Source organism: Colobus angolensis, unplaced genomic scaffold, assembly GCF_000951035.1.
Source record: "Colobus angolensis palliatus isolate OR3802 unplaced genomic scaffold, Cang.pa_1.0 Scaffold271, whole genome shotgun sequence".
Taxonomy (NCBI): domain Eukaryota; kingdom Metazoa; phylum Chordata; class Mammalia; order Primates; family Cercopithecidae; genus Colobus; species Colobus angolensis.
The window spans coordinates 2,451,141-2,470,810 of record NW_012115944.1 but is presented as its reverse complement, the minus strand read 5'-3'; the positions used below and the strand labels follow the sequence as shown (position 1 = coordinate 2,470,810).

Sequence of the window (19,670 nt, the reverse complement as noted above, 5' to 3'; positions counted from 1 at the left end):
GGCGTAATCTCAGCTTACTGCAACCTCCACCTCCCAGGTTCAAGCGATTCTCCTGCCTCAGCCTCCCGAGTAGCTGGGATTACAGGCATGTGCCAACACGCCTGATTAATTTTTGTATTTTTAGTAAAGATGGGATTTCTCCATGTTGGTCAGGCTGGTCTCGAACTCCTGACCTTAGGTGATCCACCCGCCTTGGCCTCCCAAAGTGCTGGGATTATGGACCTGAGCCACCGTGCCTGGCAGAAATGATGTGTATCTTAGAAAGCTCCCACGTAGTGGCCCAGTAGAGTATGCATTTGTTTAGGGGTGCAGGCTGGAGGGGGGCCTCTCATAGGGCTGCGTATGTCATCCACACCAAAGGCCAGGGAGAGCTTACTAGTTCTGTTACCAGATGGTGCCGTGCAGCTCCAGGCTGTTGGTACCACGAACAAAGAATTGGACATGACACACGTACAAACAGCAAAGCAGCAAATGATTGATTAAGCACAGCGCCACTCGGACAGGGGTGAGTGGGCTGGCCTGTGAGTGGTTATTAGCACCGGTTTGTTACATTTCATGGTCTTTTGCATGTTTTTCCTCACTTGCTTAACGTCACTTGCCTTTCTCTTATTGCGCCTTAACCCTACTTTATTTCTTGTAAGCTCAACCTTGTTTATCCCCACTTTACCTCTTCTGACCAAATTGCCCATCTTTACTTTTATTTTTTGTGACCAAATAGCTACTGGAAGGCCTTCCAACTTACTTCTCTTACCTTGCATGTCCCAACTTACTGCTTACTCCCTTATCTATTATATTACTTTCTGCAGCAATATTTGATAGATGCTTTAAATTACAGACTATAAACACCATAAAATATTAAGACAGTCTGAGAGATTTTGATGTGCTATTAATATCCACCTGGTTTGCTTCTTGTCCAAAGCATCCCGTAACTTTTGACTCTAACAAGTTAGATTTTTAGAAACTGATGCAAAGGGTCAGATTTTAGTAGTTTCTTTCTTTTTTTTTTTTGAGATGGAGTTTTACTTCTGTCACCTAGGCCGGAGAGCAGTGGTGCAATCTCAGCTCACGGCAACCTGTGCCTTCTGAGTTCTCCTGCCTCAGCCTCCTGAGTAGCTGGGATTACAGGTGCACACCTTCATGCCCGGCTAAGGCTAATTTTTGTATTTTTAGTAGAGACGGGGTTTCTCCCTGTTGGCCAGGTTGGTCTTGAGCTCCTGACCTCAAGTCATCTGCTTGCCTCGGCCTCCCAAAATGCTGGGATTACAGGCATGAGCCACTGCGCCTTGGCCAGATTCTAGTATTTTCTACCATCAAAATATCTATTACCCAATGAATAGTCCAAAGGCCAATTTGTTTTGTTTTGTTTTGTTTTGTTTTGAGACAAAGTCTTGCTCTGTCACCCCAGGATGGAGTGCAGTGGTTTGATCTCGGCTCACTATAACCACCACCTCCCAGGTTCAAGCGATTCTCCTGCCTCAGCCTCCCGGGTAGCTGGGATTATAGGCATGTGCCACTGTACCCAGCTAATTTTTGTATTTTTATTGGAGACAGGATTTCACCATGTTGGCCCGGCTGGTCTGAAACTCCTGACCTCAGGCAATACAAAGATTACAGGTATGAGCCACAATGCCTGGCCCCAAAGGTCAATCTTAAAGCTACAAGGTATTTTCTTTTAAAAGGAGTAGGAATAGTGTATTTTGAGGCTTGAAGGAGTAAGAATAGTGCATTTTTTTTTTTTTTTTTTTTTGAGACGGAGTCTCGCTCTACTGCCCAGGCTGGAGTGTAGTGGCCGGGTCTCAGCTCACTGCAAGCTCCGCCTCCTGGGTTTACGCCATTCTCCTGCCTCAGCCTCCCAAGCAGCTGGGACTACAGGCGCCCGCCACCTCGCCCGGCTAGTTTTTTGTATTTTTTAGTAGAGACGGGGTTTCACCATGTTAGCCAGGATGGTCTCGATCTCCTGACCTCGTGGTCCGCCCGTCTCGGCCTCCCAAAGTGCTGGGATTACAGCCTTGAGCCACCGCGCCCGGCCGCTTGAAGTCATCTTCTAAAGGGTATGATATTGGGTGAACATGTCACTCCTTATTTCCATGGAAGAAGTTAATTCTATTCTTTTTTTTTTTTGAGATGGAGTCTCACTCTGTTGCCCAGGCTGGAGTACAATGGTGCGATCTCAGCTCACTGCAACCTCTGCCTCCCAGGTTCAAGCGATTCTCCTGACTCAGCCTCCCAGGTAGCTGGGATTACAGGCATGTGCCACCACACCTGGCTAATTTTTGTATTTTTTTTTTTTAGGGGTTTCACTGTGTTAGCCAGGATGGTCTCGATCTCCTGACCTCGTGATCCGCCCGTCTCGGCCTCCCAAAGTGCTGGGATTACAGCCTTGAGCCACCGCGCCCGGCCGCTTGAAGTCATCTTCTAAAGGGTATGATATTGGGTGAACATGTCACTCCTTATTTCCATGGAAGAAGTTAATTCTATTCTTTTTTTTTTTTGAGATGGAGTCTCACTCTGTTGCCCAGGCTGGAGTACAATGGTGCGATCTCAGCTCACTGCAACCTCTGCCTCCCAGGTTCAAGCGATTCTCCTGACTCAGCCTCCCAGGTAGCTGGGATTACAGGCATGTGCCACCACACCTGGCTAATTTTTGTATTTTTTTTTTTTAATAGAGGTGGGGTTTCACCATGTTGGTCAGGCTGGTCTTGAACCCCTAACCTCGTGATCCGCTGCCTTGGCCTCTCAAAGTTCTGGGATTACAGGCGTGAGCCACTGCGCCCAGCCGTTAATTCTATTCTTACTGCTTACTTCCTTATTTCATATGTTCTTCTTCTACTATCTTACATCTTATGCTTTTGCTATTGCTTAAGCTAACCTACGCCCAGGGGTCCTCTTTGTCCACTACTTCCTCTGCTATTCTCCCGCCTCAGTACCGCTGTGTTCCAAGCTCAGCCTTCCCTAGCAGCAGGTCTCTTTGACAAACCTGCAATTTTGGGGAAAAGCCAGCCCAGGAAAGGCAGGGGGCCCAGATTTATGCTGTGTGGGAAAAGTCCTCTTTAATGGGGGAAGGGGAGGACCGGAAAAGCAGAGAGATCTTTCTGGACGTCCTGGGAGAGAAACCCTCTGGGTGGAGGCTGGAGGTAGGGAGGAATCCCCTCACCATGCCATGAGAAGGGTCCCCAAACCCAAGCGAGACAGAGGGAGGTTTAAGAATGCCGAGGCAAATGTCACTTGTGCCTTGTTTTTTCCCTAAAGAAACTAAACAAAGCGGCCGCCATCGGTGGCCCCTCAGGAAGGCCGGTCATTTCCTGAGGAGATATCAGGCCAGCCCAGGCCCCATTGTTCCCGGTTTCCAGCCATGGCTGCCATTACCTGACCAGCGCCACAGCCGGTCTCCCTGCAGGCGCCGGGAGAAGTGACCAGAGTGGTTTCTGCTTTTCACAGGGCGGGTTTCTCAGCAGTGACTTGTGGGCAGTGCCTTCTGCTGAATGAGCCATGGCCCAAAGGCAGAACTAACTGTGCCTGCAGTCTTCACTCTCAGGATGCAGCCGAGGTGGGCCCGAGGGGCCACGATGTGGCTTGGAGTCCTGCTGACCCTTCTGCTCTGTGAGTGTTTACTCTCTTTCCACATCACTTTAACTCCATGAGCATCGAAGCTTCTGGAATCAACATGTTTCTTCTGTTTCTTGCAGGTTCAAGCCTTGAGGGTCACAAAAACTGTAAGTCTGATGTCTCCACTGTAACAGGTGTTTCTATCTGGTTTCCTCCCTTCTCTTCTGTGATGCCTAAAACGCATGTCAAATTGTTGGGGTTTGTTTGACATTACTAACAATTAAGGAAAAGATTCCAATTGAGAACTAAAGTTTATCGCATGTGGGCATTTTTAGAAAGGCTTAGATCTAAGCCAAGTTCTGGTCAGTGTGCTTCAGAAGTAGCATACATTTCCTTGGCTGGTCTGAAGGTAGTAGTTTATCTTGATGAATTGTATAGTCAGTTACAGATCAAACTCCATGTTCTTTGTTCTCACTACTACACTTGACTAGTCTGAAAATATATTAGATTGTTGCAAAGTAATTGTGGTTTTTGTCATTTATTTTATTAAAAAATGGCAAAAAACACAATTATAAGTAGCATGCATTTTCTTTTTTTTTCTTTTTTTTTTGAGACAGAGTCTCTGTCACCCAGACTGGAGTGGAGTGGCACAATCTTGGCTCACTGCACCCTCCACCTCCGGGGTTCAAGGGATTCTCCTGTCTCAGCCTCCTAAGTAGCTGGAATTACAGGCGTGCACCACCATGCCCAGCTAATTTTTGTATTTTTAGTAGAAATGGGGTTTCACCATGTTGGCCAGGCTGGTCTCGAACTCCTAATCTCAGGTGATCTGCCCGCCTCAGCCTTCCAAAGTACTGGGGATCACAGGTGTGAGCCACCGCGCCCGGCCTCACATTTTCTAGATTCCAGTGCATTGCTGTTTTTTGGGGATGGGGAGGTGATTTTATTTTGTTTTTTAATGAGCAATTCCATAATTAGTTTTTTGGTTTTTGTTTTTGTTTTTTTACCATAATGGCTTATTTGAATATTGTAAACTATCCCCAATTGTTTTTATTTGCAAATGAGATATAATTGATCTGTTAGACATATGAAGACAGATCCTAGTTTAAATTGTTGCTACCTTTTTACTCCTAAATGATAAAAATCACACACTGGAGCTCATTTTCCATTCACCTGTGAGACTACAAGTGTATTTATAATATTTTGTGTTTGCACATAGGGAAGGGGGGTGCTGCCTATCTTTGAAGCCTGGCTTATCTTCCACTTTAGAGCTAATTTTGAACCTTTGTCTTGAGATGAGAGGGTTCTGTTCTGCTGCTTCTGGGACCACATGAATGAGGGGGCTCACTAGTGTTCTGGGGCTGTGAATAGAGGGAGAGGCCACAGAACGCTACTTCCTTGTCAGAAGTCACTGCAATCAGCAAAGAATGGAGGTGACTGGGTTGCAGGCAAATTGCACAGCTCTTTGGAGGTGAAGTCCATGGGCAAGGCTAGCTGGTGAGTCAAGCTTCAGAGCAGTGGCCCCAGGCTGGGGAGGGCTAGTTGGCCACTGGCAAAGCCACTCTGCCAGGCTTCTCTGCTCAACTGTACAGTGCTTCTTTGGGCATTTGATCCCCATGGCAACCCAGGGAGGCAGGATATCCATTATCTTCATAATTATCCTGCTGGACTGATGGTGTCACCAAGCCTCAGAAATAACCGATTTTACCAGCTGTGTTGGCTCACACCTGTAATCCCAGCACTTTGGGAGACCGAGGTGGTCGAATCACTTGAAGCCAGGAGTTCAAAACCAGCCTGGCCAACATAGCGCAACCCCATCTCTACTAAAAATACAAAAAATTAGCTGGACATGGTGGCACATGCCTGTAATCCCAGCTACTTGGGAGGCAGGGGCATGAGAATCGCTTGAACCCGGGAGGCACAGGTTCGGTGAGCCAAGATCGTGCCACTGCACTGCAGCCTGGGCAATGGAGCAGGACTTTGTCTCAGAAAAAAGAAAGAAAGAAAGAAAGAATCGATCTGTCCACGAGAGAGGCAGTTGACTGGGCACTGGCACTGGAACTTCTACTCTCTGAAGCCGCACCATTTGTCTGGAGCCATAAGCCTGACTCAAGTCTTTCAGACCAGTTTTACTCTTTGAGCTATTTTCCCAATCTGTAACATGGGGATGATAAGAGAACTTCACGGGTATGAAGTGGGTATGAGGTTGAGACTGGACAAAAGGAGGTGATTCATTGGCCCCTGTCACGCAGTGATTGGTAAATGACAATGGTGTTTACTACACAGTCCTAGCCCACCTTTACAACTGTGGTTCCTGCCCCACCCACTCTCCCTTTGTCCACTCCAGCCCTGGTACCCTCCCAGACCACACCCTTTGGCCCAGACCCTGCCCTGCAGACACTCATGCTTTGGGGTTCCTCTCTTTCTCACCTGCAACATCCTGTTTCCCAAAACCGTGGTGCTCTCCCCTCTCCCCCTCCATCCCACATGGAAATCAATTGCTCCCTTCTTTGGGTTCCTAGAGAACATTCTTTGTACCTTCAGGGAAGATGCTGGAACTGCAGAACACGGCACAGGGAGCGACTCTCCCACTGCTTCCTGGGGCCTCTGCCTTGTTTTACACTCAAGGAAACAGATCTGGAGGCCACAAGGCACCAAGCGAGCAGGGTCAACACTGGGGGTGGACAGGGCGGGGACTGGAACCAGGTCTCCATTCCTTAGGCCCCACCAAGGGCAGCATTTGCAGTGCGTGGCCTGCAGGCTTGCTCTGCAACTCCCGCTCTGTGGCTGGGGTCCTGGGACAGCCTCAGTCCTTTCCCTTCCTTTCATCTCAGGCCTCCTTGTTCCCCTCCCCGCACCTCACTGCAGCTGCCTCACCTCAGTGGGTGACTGCTGCTCCATCTTCACCTAGAAAACAGTCATGTGGAGGGAACTCCCTCAACTTCCCGCCTGGGCCTGGCTGCTGGCTTATCAGCCTCCCCACCCATCCTCTCGGCTTCCCTCCCGGCCCGGGAGGACACTTGCACTCCGCTCCTCAGCTGATCGGGGCCAGCCAGGCTGAGCCCCTCCGTCACCCCCAGGACCCCACACCTACTTGCATTCATGTCCCTCTCCCCTACCACCACTTGTAGAATCTCTATTTCTGCTTCTGGCTCTGTTCTCTCAGTGTACAAACATGAATGGGAACTCTTTTTTTAGGAAAAAGAAAAAGCACATGCAGGTACCCAGCCCCACCATTTATCTTGTGTCCCCCACATCTGGTCTTTCTAGTTTCCTTTTTCAGTCGAACCTCTCTGAAAGGTAGTTTATAATCTGTTCCTACCCCCGTCACCTCTCAGATACTCCTCACCTCCCAGCAGCCTGGCCTCAGGCCCCACTTCTCCTGCTGTTGGGTCTCCTCTGGCTGAGGGGTCACCAAGGACCACCTGATGCCAGATGCAATGGACACTTCCAGCCCTCGGCTCCCTGTACCCCTTTCCTGCCTTTGACTTTTGATCATGCCCCAAAGCCTCCCTCCTTGACCTTCTCCATCCTCTTCCCTGCTTTGTCTCCTCCCTCTCTAACAAACCCTCCTCCTTCTCCCCCAGGGCTGACTTTGAACTTACTTTGTCTTCTCCTGGAGTCTGAACCCCGGCCTGGTCTCTGCAGGCTCCTGGTCTTATCCTCCCTGGAGACCAGCTCCTCTCTCAACACCTCCACATTCCCCCCTCCCCTAAATCCACATGCCTCCCACATTCATAGTCCAGCCCTGGCCTCTGCCTTGAGCCTCCAGTTAACACAGGCTGACATTGGATGTCTCCTCCTGGTCCTCCTACTGGCCCCTGGCACCCAGCTGTACCACCATCACTTTGTCTTCCTTCCTTATCTTTTTCTGTTTTTTGTTTATTTGTTTGTTTGTTTAGTTTTAGTTTTGTTTTTGTTTTTGTAGAGACTAGGGTCTCATTTTGTTGCCCAGGCTGGTCTTGAACTCCTGGACTTAAGCCATCCTCCTGCCTTGGCCTCCCAAAGTGCTGGGATAACAGACATGAGCCACCACACCCAGCTGCGTGTGGCATTTTCTATTTTAGTTTGGTGGCACACACATCCTCCTGGGAATCTAATCCAGGAAGTTTATCTTCCATTCTTTCAACCCCATATCCAGTCAAACAAAATCTTTTTTTAAATTGTGGTAAAATACAAAATCTTTTTTTAAATTGTGGTAAAATAATATAACATTTATTATTAATGACATTTAGTACATTCACAGTGTTGTGCAACCATCACCATTGTCTAGTTCTAGAACATTTTGTTTCTTTTTTTTTTTTTTTTTTGAGACAGAGTCTCACTCTTGTCACCCAGGCTGGAGTGCAGTGATTGGATCTCAGCTCACTGCAACCTTCACCTCCCAGATTCAAGCAATTCTCCTGCCTCAGCTTCCTGAGTAGCTGCAATTACAGGCACGCACCACCATGCCCGGCTAATTTTTGTAATTTTAGTAGAGACGAGGTTTCACCATGTTGGCCAGGCTGTTCTCAAACTCCTGACCTTAAGTGATCACCTGCCTCGGCCTCCCAAAGTGCTGGGATTCTTTCTAGAACATTTTCAACACCCCAGAAACAAGTCCTGTTGAGTCCGCTCAAGAGATCCCCAGCCTATCCTTCCCTCATCCCCACTGCACCCACCTAGCTCAGGCCTCATCAGCTTTCACCTGGACCACTTCCAGGTTGTTTACTGGCCTCGGGTGCTGTCGCACCCCTCCTGACACCTTCAGGACAGGGCCCAGCTTGTCAGCACAGCAGGCTGGCCCTCCATTCTGGCACCACAGACCCAGCCACCTGGCCTCTCTAGCCCCACACTCTGGTTTCTGTAATGGGCCATGCCCAGAATGCACTGATTTCTCACACCCCTGTGTCCTGGTACACGCTGTTCTCCTACCTGGAGCACCCCACTGCCTGTCCTTGGCCTGGCAGGTTCAGTTCAGTGGTCACTTCCTTCAGACTCCTTGACCTCTCCTGGGCAGCCCTTCCTCTTGGTGCTTACTGATATCACTGGAGTCCAGCTACGTGGGCCTTGCCAACCTTCGCTCTTTGGGACAGCAAGGATGATTTCTTATTTACTCTCAGCCCAGCACCTGGCACAGGTGCTCGGCACATGTCTCATTGATGGGAACTTGAACTGAACTTGGAGATGCTTGAGATTCGGGTAGGAAGATGGCTAGCGTGCTCTCTGATGAGCACAGAAGTTCATCAGGGGCTCTGTGCTTCATAGCTCCCAGTAATTTTCCTGATGAGAGTGGGCAGCCCCTCCTTCTCCCGCACCCTCCACTTTCTCTCTGAGTCATTTCCAGGTTGAGGGCCAGGTGGCTGGCCGACTCATGGTGCCGCATGTTTCCAGGGAGCGCCACCATCCGTTGATGAGTGGCCTTGAGGTCAAGGTCCCACTGTTTTAGCATTTTGGGGTTTGGCACTGTGGTCACTGGCTGTTCCGTGGTGACTTTACAACTTTGGATCCTTCTCCGTCAACCTTCATCTCTCCAGGTTGAAAAGATCTGACCTCTTTAGGCTGTCCCACAGCCCCGCCCTTCATCACATTAGTCCTGAACCTTTTTGGGTTCAGTAAGGAAATCTGTGGGCTCTCTCTCCAGAAAAAGCACACATTTGCACACAATTGGAGGTAGTTGATGAGCCTCCTAACACCCACTCATGTGCCTCCCAGGGCCCATGTCCCCCGGGTTGTGAATAGTCACTGTGTAAATAGTGAGACCTCCAGGCAGTAATTCAGTTTGGCTGGGCTTGGCTGGTTTATTTAAAAAGAAGATAATGTTTTCCATATTATCAAAACAAGTATCAAGTAGAGACTTTTGAAGTTTGGTTGCATGGCATATTTGTTACTTACTGCTGCTTAGCAATTTACCTAAAACTTACTGGCTTAAGATAACACAGATTTATTATCCCGAAGTTTCTGAGGGTCAGGAATGCAGGGATGGCTGAGTTGGGTGGTGCTGGCTGGCACTGGGTCTCATTAGATCGCGCAGATAAATTGTTGGTCAGGGTTGCGGTTTATCTGAAGGCTTGACTGAGTCTGGAGAATCTGCTTCCAAGCTCACTCCTGTGGCTATGGGCTGGAGGCCTTAGTTCCTCATCCTGGGGGCCGTCCACAGGGCTACTCATGACATGACTGCTGGCTTTGCCCAGAATGAGGGATCCCAGACAGGAGAAGAGAGTGGCCAGGATAAAAACTGCATTGTCTTTTATTACCTGATGGAGTATTTTGTTGGTTGATGTTAATGTGGGAGGCGACCACGTGTAAGTGTGATGAGCAGAGGGCAAGGATCATTGTGGGGACATCTTGAAGAGCAGCTATAGCAAGGGAGGTGGTGGTTGTTGTGGCAGTAAAAACTAGGCCACTGTTTTTGTTGTTTTGTCAGTGATATTTGTGTTAAGATGAAGGGCTGAGACTCATATCTTGATAGATTTTATAAAATGCTTTTCCTTTTTCCATCCTGCCCTCTATTCTCCCTTGTCTGTTCAAGCTAACCATAGGAATGTGGTGTTCCTGCCAGTGCATACACTGAGTTCGTTTATTGTTAATTAATTTATTTTTTGAGATGGAGTTTTTGCTGTATTGCCCAGGCTGGAGTGCAGTGGCGCGATCTTGGCTCACTGCAACCTCCACCTCCTGGGTTCAAGTGATTCTCCTGCCTCAGCCTCCTGAGTAGCTGGGATTACAGGTGCCCGCTACCATGCCCGGCTAATTTTTGTATTTTTAGTAGAGGTGAGGTTTCACCATGTTGGCCAGCGGGTCTCAAACTCTTGACCTCAGGTGATCCACCTGCCTAGGCCTCCCAAAGAGCTGGGATTACAGGTGTGAGCCACCATGCCCGCCTGAGTTTGTTTCTTTGAGCAGATGATGTGTGTTAGAGTTGCTTATAAAAGCAAGATGGTGGAAGTGCCCCATGCTAGTGGGTACCAGCCCCACTAAAAAAACCACTGCTTGGTGCTTTAGTCAAATTTGCTTTAAAATTGTTTTTTAAAAAGGGAGGGCTTTTATAAAAATCAAATGAACTAGGACTGGTCAGTAGGAGGCTCAGGCAAGGATTGTGCTGAAGCTGGATGGCCCAGAGTAGGAAGAGTTGTGGAGTGCAGACCGAGCTCCCCAAGGGCAGACTGCCAGCCTCACTGTTCTCTGAACCCCCACTGTGGGGGACAGTGCTTGGCATAGAAAAACCCCCTTAAATGTTTGTTATGAATGGTGCTAAGGAAGAAGGCAGAGAATGTCAACCAGGGGCCAGGCACTGGGCAGTATATACACGGCCCCTTCTGTGCCCTCAGCCACTTTGGTGCAGTCACTGTTTAGGTTAAAGATACCGGAGAAGGCAGGTATTCATGTTCTTATTTTGTAGGTGGAGACATGGTGGCCCAGAGAGGTTAGATAACTCCCAAGATCACCCAGCTAAGAACTGTGGGATCAGGGGTTTGAACCTGGCATGTCTGACTCCCTTCTGTATCCAGCACCATCTGCTGGTCTAGGGCATGACCAGCCAGGGATGGAAGCTCGTTCAGTAAACAGGAGAGCAGATGAATGACTCCTGTGGAGAGCACGCAGTGGAGTGAGCAAAACTGGGAGGCTGGATAAGTCACTATAAATTAACCTGAAAATGTTAAATATAGTTTTTGTTTTGTTTTTGTTTTATTTATTTTTTTGAGATGGAGTCTAGCTTTGTCACCCAGGCTGGAGTGCAGTGGCGCGATCTCAGCTCACTGCAATCTCCGCCTCCCGGGTTCAAGTGATTCTCCTGCCCCAGCCTCCCGAGTAGCTGGGATTACAGGCACCTGCCACCACGCCTGGCTAGTTTTTGTATCTTTAGTAGAGATGGGGTTTCACCATGTTAGCCAGGAGGCTGGTCTTGAACTCCTGACTTCAAGGGATCTGCCCACCTCAGCCTCCCAAAGTTCTGGGATTACAGGCATGAGCCAACACGCCCAGCCTTAAATATGGTTTTTATTTGAAGAAAAAAAAAAAAAAAAAAGCCCTAGAAACATGGAGTGGAGACACAGCTTTAAAGTTCTGAATAGTTGATTTTCGGCTCATGCCTGTAATACCAGCACTTGGGGAGGCTTAGGCAGGACGATTGTTTGAGGCCAGGAGTTTAAGAACAGCCTGGACAACATAGTAAGACCTCATCTCTAAAAAATTAAAATTAAAAAATAAAAAAGTATTGACTTTATTTCTGTAACTGGAAGAATCTATCTAACATTTCTCAAGCACTTTATAGGTGCCAGGAACTCTAAGTACTTAAACTCAGGTTCTCATTTATATTTGCGTTCCTTGTGCCTATTGTATGGATAAGCAAACTGAGGCTCAGAGGAATTTACGGACTTGCCAAAGGTCACACAGCTTTGTTGGTAGCAGAGATGAGATTTGGCCCAGGTCTGGCTCCATGCACTTGATTTCTGCTCTCCTGTTTGAGTCACTGGAATACACAGCATAGCTTAAAATGAAGGAGGAAGTACTGAAGAGGTCATGGAAGGAGACCTAACTGTCTCTGAGAGGGAAAAGATTGGATGGGAGGGAACTATATTAATTGAGGGGTGCAGAGAAATTAATATGGTCCAAAGAAAAAAAAATTTTTTGACATGGAGTTTTGCTCTTGTTGCCCAGGCTGGAGTGCAATGGCATGACCTTGACTCACTGCAACCTCTGCCTCCTGGGTTCAAGCAGTTCTCCTGCCTCAGCCTCCCAAGTAGCTGGGATTACAGGCGTCTACCACCACACCCAGCTAATTGTGTATTTTCAGTAGAGACAGGGTTTCGCCATGTTGGCCAGGCTGTACTCCTGACCTCAAGTGATCCACCTGCCTCAGCCTCCCAAAGTGCTGGGATTACAGGCACAAGCCACTGTGCCCGGCTGGTCCAAAGAAAATTTTGTGTCGAGAGCCCAGCCAGCAGGCTCCTTAAATCAGGAGCTTGTAAGTTGCACATAAAGACAAAAAAGAGAGTGCCAAAGAGTAATGCTGGGGGAAATGACTTGAATTTAAACCATCACCTTGTTTCACCTCATGGACTGATCAGACGCCATTTTTGTTGTTGTTGTTGTTAAATTAATTGCTCAGAATACAGCAGCAGACACAAACTGTGGTACTCATTTTAAAATTGCAGATTAAATTTCAATTACCCATAAAAGGCCTAACTTTGTTAAAAGAGAGGGAAAGGATAGGTTTTGTCAGTATCTCTGGCCAGCTAGCTAACTTTTTTCTTATTCCAGAAAAACGACTTGGGACCACTTATAAAAATTATGTATTGTTGTTTAACAAGATACAATTAATGAGGAAATCAGGATGAGAGAAAAATAAAGGCAGGGAAATAAAGCCATGGCCCGTTTAGCACAAAACACATCCCAAAGATTGCTAGAAGCAGAGGTGAAATTTTGGCTGTGTGTTAGCAATCAAAGCAAAAAGGGGAACAAGGTCCATTAGAACATTCTCAGAATCCACAAGATAGAAATAAATCAGTCGTTCACCATAAACACAGTGTTTCCTGGTGCTGTTGGAACACTTTGTGAAATTAGGGACAACATCTCATCAACATCCCAGACCAACATCCCAAAAGACCATTTCTTAATAGCTTGCATCTGTGCTTCTCCCATAGTCCCTCCCTCCAGAGATGACCACTATGCTGACTTGTAAAATATGAATCTTATATCCAGCCACCTTTGTTTGTTTGTTTGTTTGTGTTTTTGCAGACAGAGTATTGTTCTGTCACCCAGTGGAGTGTTGTGATCTCAGCTCACTGCAACCTCTGCCTCCCAGGTTCAAGTGATTCTCCTGCCTCAGCCTCCCAAGTAGCTGGGATTATGGGTGCATGCCACCATGTCTAGCTAATTTTTGTATTTTTGGTAGAGATGGAGTTTCACCATGTTAGCCAGGCTGGTCTCGAACTCCTGGCCTCCCAAAATGCCGGGATTACAGGTGTGAGCTGCCATTCCCGGCCTTATTCAGCCACCTTTCTAAACTCACATTTATTTCAAATAATTTTTCTATAGACTCTTTGAGGTTTTTACATATCATATCATCTGTCTTTGAGAGTTTTAAACATTTGACTGCTCCATTCACTCACAAATTTAAATAAAAAAATTTAAATTCCATGATTGTATTATTCACACTTCATGGAGATAGATGGGGGACTAACAAAGCATACCAGACATAGTCACTTTCCATCCCAGGTCCAGATGCTGGATAGATAGCTTCCTTGAGAATGGGCATGTAGAAATTTCTGGGGGGACATGTAGGGATTTGGGAAAAACACCTGGTTTTATGGTCATGGGCTTTCAGTACATTTTTTTCCAAATCCCCTACAGATCAGTTACTTTTTATTTATTTATTTGTTTATTTTAGTTTTTTTTTTAGATGGAGTTTCGCTCTTGTTGCCCAGGCTGGAGTGCAATGGCGTGATCTCGGCTCACTGCAACCTCTGCCTCCGGGCTCAAGCGATTCTCCTGCCTCAGTCTACTAAGTAGCTGGGATTACAGGCATGTGCCACCACACCTGGCTAATTTCGTACTTTTAGTAGAGACAGGGTTTCATCATGTTAGTCAGGCTGGTCTCAAACTCCTGACCTCAGGTGACTCACCCACCTTGGCCTCTCAAAGCACTGGGAATACAGCTGTGAGCCACTGCGCCCAGCCTCTTTTCTTTTCTTTTTTTTTTTTGAGGCAGAATCTAACTCTGTCACCTAGGCTGGAGTGCACTGGCATGATCATGGCTCACCTCAGCCTCGACCTCCCAGGCTCAGGTGATCCTCCCACCCCAGCCTCCTGAGTAGCTGGGACTACAGATGCATGCCACTATGCCTGGCTGATTTTTTTGTATTTTTGTAGAGTCAGGGTTTTGCCATGTTGCCCAGGCTGGTCTCGAACTTCTGGGCTCAAGCAATCCTCCTGCCTCAGCCTCCCAAAATGCTGGGATTACAGGCGTGAGCCACTGCATCTAGCTTCATCCATATTTTTTTAGCCGTGTATAGAACATGAGATGTTTGAAGTTGTTTTCTGACAAGAATTTGGAGAGTGAATATTTTATGGTGCTGATTAAACCCAGATTCTGTGCTTGGAAAAGAGAACCACAGGGAAGATAGTGAGTGCTCTGAGATATGTCAAGGGGTATAACTAGGACCACAGGTGGGCTGCAAAAGCACCTACAGGCATTGCCAAGAGGATCTTCAAAAAGCAGGCCACCCTGGTCTGGTCTGAAGTTTGGATACAAGTCCTGACCCATGGGCATGGTTCAGGATCTTCTAGCCTGGAAAATTTTCAGGGCAGTGGCTTACAACCAACCAACTGACAAAAACACGGCAATAGCTAGAGAGCACCCAGTTTTAGGCAATCCACCCTTCTGTCAGCCTGCTACCGTGAATGGGCCTCAACATGTGATCCGTAGTTAGCTGAATTCTATTGACAGCCTATGGTTGCTGGATATAAGCCAATTGTGTTCTGGGGACATCGGCCAGAAATGACCCTATTGGCCAGTTGACCCAGAGCCTAGTCCCTGGCAGAGATTGGATAGCTGGTTGAGCGTTGTAGCTGTTTTGGGTTTTAACTGGAGATTCCTGTCGTGGGCAGAGGGGAATCTGTAGTCTTTGTTTCTTGGTAGCAGGTGAGGCTGAAAATGCAAGTAGCAGCCTAAAAACTGGTTTCAAGTCCTCACCATCTGGTGAAACCTCAGAGCCCATCAGATAGAAAATGCCAGCTGGGACTGTGCTAATTCGGTAAGGCCTGGGTGGAGAAGGAGGGCCTGGGTATGACCATCTGGTTTTGGAATGGAGGTAGCGGTAATTTATTAAGCACTTAATGTATATCGGGCACTGTACAGGAGATGTTCTGGCTGCTCTCCTGTGTGTTTCCTGCAAAGACCTAGTGAGATATGACTACCCCATCCAACAGGTAAGGAAACTGAGCTCAGAGAAGTTAGCTGCCCAGGGTCACACAGTACATGATAAGCCAGGACTTGAACCCTTGACTGCTTGAATCCTATGCTCCCTCCAGGGGTCAAGATGTGGCAGCTCACAGGATACCTACATCTTTTTTTTTTTTTGAGGCAGAGTCTCACTCTGTCGCCCAGGCTGGAGTGCAGTGGTGCAATCTCGCCTCACTGCAACCCCCGCCTCCCAGGTTCAAGTGACTCTTGTACCTCAGCCTCTCAAGTAGCTGGGATTACAGGCATGCACCACCACACCTGGCTAATTTTTGTATTTTTTAGTAGAGAGGGGGTTTCACGATGTTGGCCAGGCTGGTCTCGAACTGCTAACCTCAGGTGATCTGCCCACGCCTCCCAAAGTGCTGGGATTATAGGTGTGAGCCACCATGCCTAGCTCTACATCTTTATCATACTCTGCTCCTTTGCCTTGGTGGGAAAAGTTGCAGCTTAGTACCAACTGCCTCCTGCTTGAGCCACTATGCACTGTTACTATCAGCCTGGCCCTGTTGGCATGTAGGACCTCTGGACTCAATACTGCATAGGATGGGATAAGATCACATCTGATGTGGTGAAGGTCACCGGGATGATGTTTCTGAGATAACAGGTATGTCTGCCTTCCTTCCCTTTGCATTTAGCTTTCACAATCAACAGTGTCGACATGAAGAGCCTGCCAGACTGGACGGTGCAAAATGGGAAGAACCTGACCCTGCAGTGCTGCGCGGATGTCAGCACCACCTCTCATGTCAAGCCTCAGCACCAGATGCTGTTCTATAAGGATGACGTGCTGTTTTACAACATCTCCTCCATGAATAGCACAGAGAGTTATTTTATTCCTGAAGCCCGGGTCTATGACTCAGGGACGTACAAATGTACTGTGATTGTGAACAACAAAGAGAAAACCACATCAGAGTACCAGGTGTTGGTGAGAGGTGAGTCCTTCGAACTAAGCACAGGCAAGCAGATGGAGCATAACACAGTGGCGTGAATAACAGCTGTGAATGAATAGTGACGCTGGACTTAACTCTCCACCCATCACCCTCTCATTCATCTGCCTGGCATTTTCCTTACCTGAAAATGTAAGCACTAGATATAGTTCCAATAGGCCAGGCTATTTTTTTTTTCTTTCTTTTTTGAGATGGAGTCTCACTCTGTCACCTAGGCTGGAGTGCAGTGGCGTTATCTCCGCTCACTGCAACCTCCACCTCCCAGGTTCAAGCGATTCTCCTGCCTCAGTCTCCCAAGTAGTTGGGATTACAGGTGTGTGCCACCACGCCTGCCTAATTTTGTATTTTTAGTAGAGACAGGGTTTCACTATGTTGGTCAGGCTGGTCTCGAACTCCTGACCTCAGGTGATCCACCTACTTTGGCCTCCCAAAGTGCTTCTTCATCTCATCTCATAAATTACGATTTCTTCCTCAAGACTCAACTCAGGCCAGGCACAGTGGCTCACACTTGTAATCTCAGCACTTTGGGTGGCTGAGGCAGATGAATCACGAGGTCAGGAGATCGAGACCATCCTGGCTAACACAATGTAACCCCGTCTCTACTAAAAATACAAAAAATTAGCTGGGCGTGGTGGTGGGTGCCTGTAGTCCCAACTAGTCAGGAGGCTGAGGCAGGAGAATGGCGTGAACCCGGGAGGCAGAGCTTGCAGTGAGTGGAGATAACGCCACTACACTCCAGCCTGGGCGATAGAACGAGACTCCGTCTCAAAAAAAAGACTCAACTCAATGATGTCTTCTCTTTTCAAAACAAAATTGATTTACCCGAGGGTGCCAGTCATTACAGCTCTGATGCTCTGTCTACATTCAATGGTATTTGTGTGTATAAAGGCCACAGCGGTGTGTTAAGACACTGCATTCAGCAGTCACTCTGCCTGGGTTACAATCTGGGCAAGTCCCTTAACAGCTCTAAACTTCAAAATCCTCACCAGTAAAAGGAAGATAACAACAAGACCCAGTTCAGGCAATTATTGAGAGGGTTAAAAGCTGTCATGTGGGTAGAGTGCTTAGCAAAATTTCCAGCACCTAGTGAGTTCCTAATAAATGGAAATTTATTTATTTATTTTGAGACAGAGTCGTCCTCCGTCGCCCAGGCTAAAGTGCAATGGTGCAACATTGGCTCACTGCAACCTTCGCCTCCTGGGTTCAAGCAATTCTCCTGTCTGAGCCTCCCAAGAAACTTGGATTTCAGGCGCATGCCACTGTGCCTGGATAATTTTTTGTATTTTTAGTAAAGACGGGATTTTACCATGTAGGCCAGGCTGGTCTCGAACTCCTGACCTCAAGTGATTTACCAGCCTTGGCTTCCCAGAGTGTTGGGATTACAGGCGTGAGCCACCATGCCCGGTCCACAAATTTCCTATTTCACTCAATATTGCCATCCTTTCTTACACATCTGTCTGCTCTTCTGGATAGTGAAATTGTAAAGACAGAGACGGTGGTTGGTTTATTTTTATATCTTGAACAATGAATCTGGCTCATAGTAGGCATTCAGTCAATGTTCATGGAATAAATTAAACTCAGTCCTAGCCTGTGGCTGCGTTCAATAAAGGGTAACAACAATCACAGTGACACTGACAAATACTGACTACCTTTCCCCTCTAAGCATCATCTGTTGGGAATCCGATTGTGTCCTCTTCCCAATGGGATTGTAAACCATTGAAAACACCAACTACATCTTGAGCATATTTTATTTTTTTAATTAATTTTTTAAATTTATTTTATTTTATTTTATTTTGAGACAGAGTCTCACTCTATTGCCCAGTGGCGCGATCTCAGCTCACTGCAACCTCTGCCTTCGGGGTTCAAGCAGTTCTCCTGCCTCAGCCTCCCAAGTAGCTGGGATTACAGGTGCCTGCCACCATGCCCGGCTAAGTTTTTGTATTTTTAGTAGAGACAGGGTTTCGCCATGTTGGCCAGGCTGGTCTCGAACTCCTGACCTCAGGTGATCCCCCTGCCTCAGCCTCCCAAAGTGTTGGGATTATAGATGTGAGCCACCTTGCGTGGCCTTAGTGGTGATTTCTGTGATTTTGATGCACCCATCACCTGAGCAGTGTACACTGTACCCAGTGTGTAGTCTTTCATCCCTCGCCCCACTCCCACTCTTTCCCCTGAGTCCCCAGAGTCCATTGTCTCATTCTTATGCCTTTGCTTCCTCATAGCTTAACTCCCATTGAGCATATTTTATATTTTTTCTTTTCTTTTCTTTTCTTTTTTGAGACAGGGTCTCTGTTGCCCAGGCTGGAGTGCAGTGGTGGGCTCACTGCTCACTGCCACCTCAACCTCCTGGACTGAAGCAGTTCTCCCACCTTGGCCTCCCAAGTAGCTGGGACTACCAGTGTGCACCACTAACTACTACTGGCTAATTTTTAATTTTTTTGTAGATATGGCATTTCACTGTGTTGCCCAGGCTGGTCTCAAACTCCTGGGCTCAAGAGATCCACCCACCTCGGCCTCCAGATTTTATATTTTTCAAAGTACCTGGTACTGTGCTGGGTACATCCCTGTTCAGTTATTACCTGGTAGGTCACACTGGGTATTCAGAGAACAAAAAAGAGTCCTCTCATGGGTCAACTACAGTCACTCAGCGGAGGGAGGCTTGTGTCTCTCAATCAGGCTGATACTGACAGACTTTCTCTTTCCTCATAGGAGTGCCCAGTCCCAGGGTGACACTGGACAAGAAGGAGGCCATCCAAGGTGGGGTCGTGAGGGTCAACTGTTCCGTCCCAGAGGAAAAGGCCCCAATACACTTCACAATTGAAAAACTTGAACTAAATAAAAAAATGGCCAAGCAAAAAAGAGAGAAGACTTCTCGGGACCAGAATTTTGTGATGCTGGAATTCCCCATTGAGGAACAGGACCGCGTTTTATCCTTCCGATGTCAAGCTAGGATCATTGCTGGGATCCACGTGCAGACCTCAGAATCTACCAAGAGTGAACTGGTCACCGTAAGGGGTCAGAGTCCTGCTCCCTTTCTCATCGTTCTTTGTGGTTTCTGGTTTGGCATGGGGAGAAAGAACCCAGAACTGGAAAGGGGTTGGGCCTTCTGACTGGGCTGTTGTTCTCAGGACTTAAGACCTGTTCTTGGCCGGGCGCGGTGGCTCAAGCCTGTAATCCCAGCACTTTGGGAGGCTGAGACGGGCGGATCACGAGGTCAGGAGATCGAGACCATCCTG

The 19,670-nt window shown here is 47.6% G+C and overlaps 1 protein-coding gene across 1 annotated transcript in view; it reads left to right on the top strand.

Moving 5' to 3' along the window:
• The window catches only part of PECAM1 (platelet/endothelial cell adhesion molecule 1), a 77,041-nt gene that overhangs the window by 5,931 nt on the left and 51,440 nt on the right, over nt 1-19,670 (top strand). The window contains exons 2-5 of the mRNA XM_011947997.1: nt 3,439-3,600; nt 3,687-3,713; nt 16,129-16,422; nt 19,144-19,449. Coding sequence (XP_011803387.1) covers nt 3,483-3,600; nt 3,687-3,713; nt 16,129-16,422; nt 19,144-19,449 — 745 coding nt within the window. The 5' untranslated portion in view covers nt 3,439-3,482. The remainder of the gene's footprint in view (nt 1-3,438; nt 3,601-3,686; nt 3,714-16,128; nt 16,423-19,143; nt 19,450-19,670) is intronic.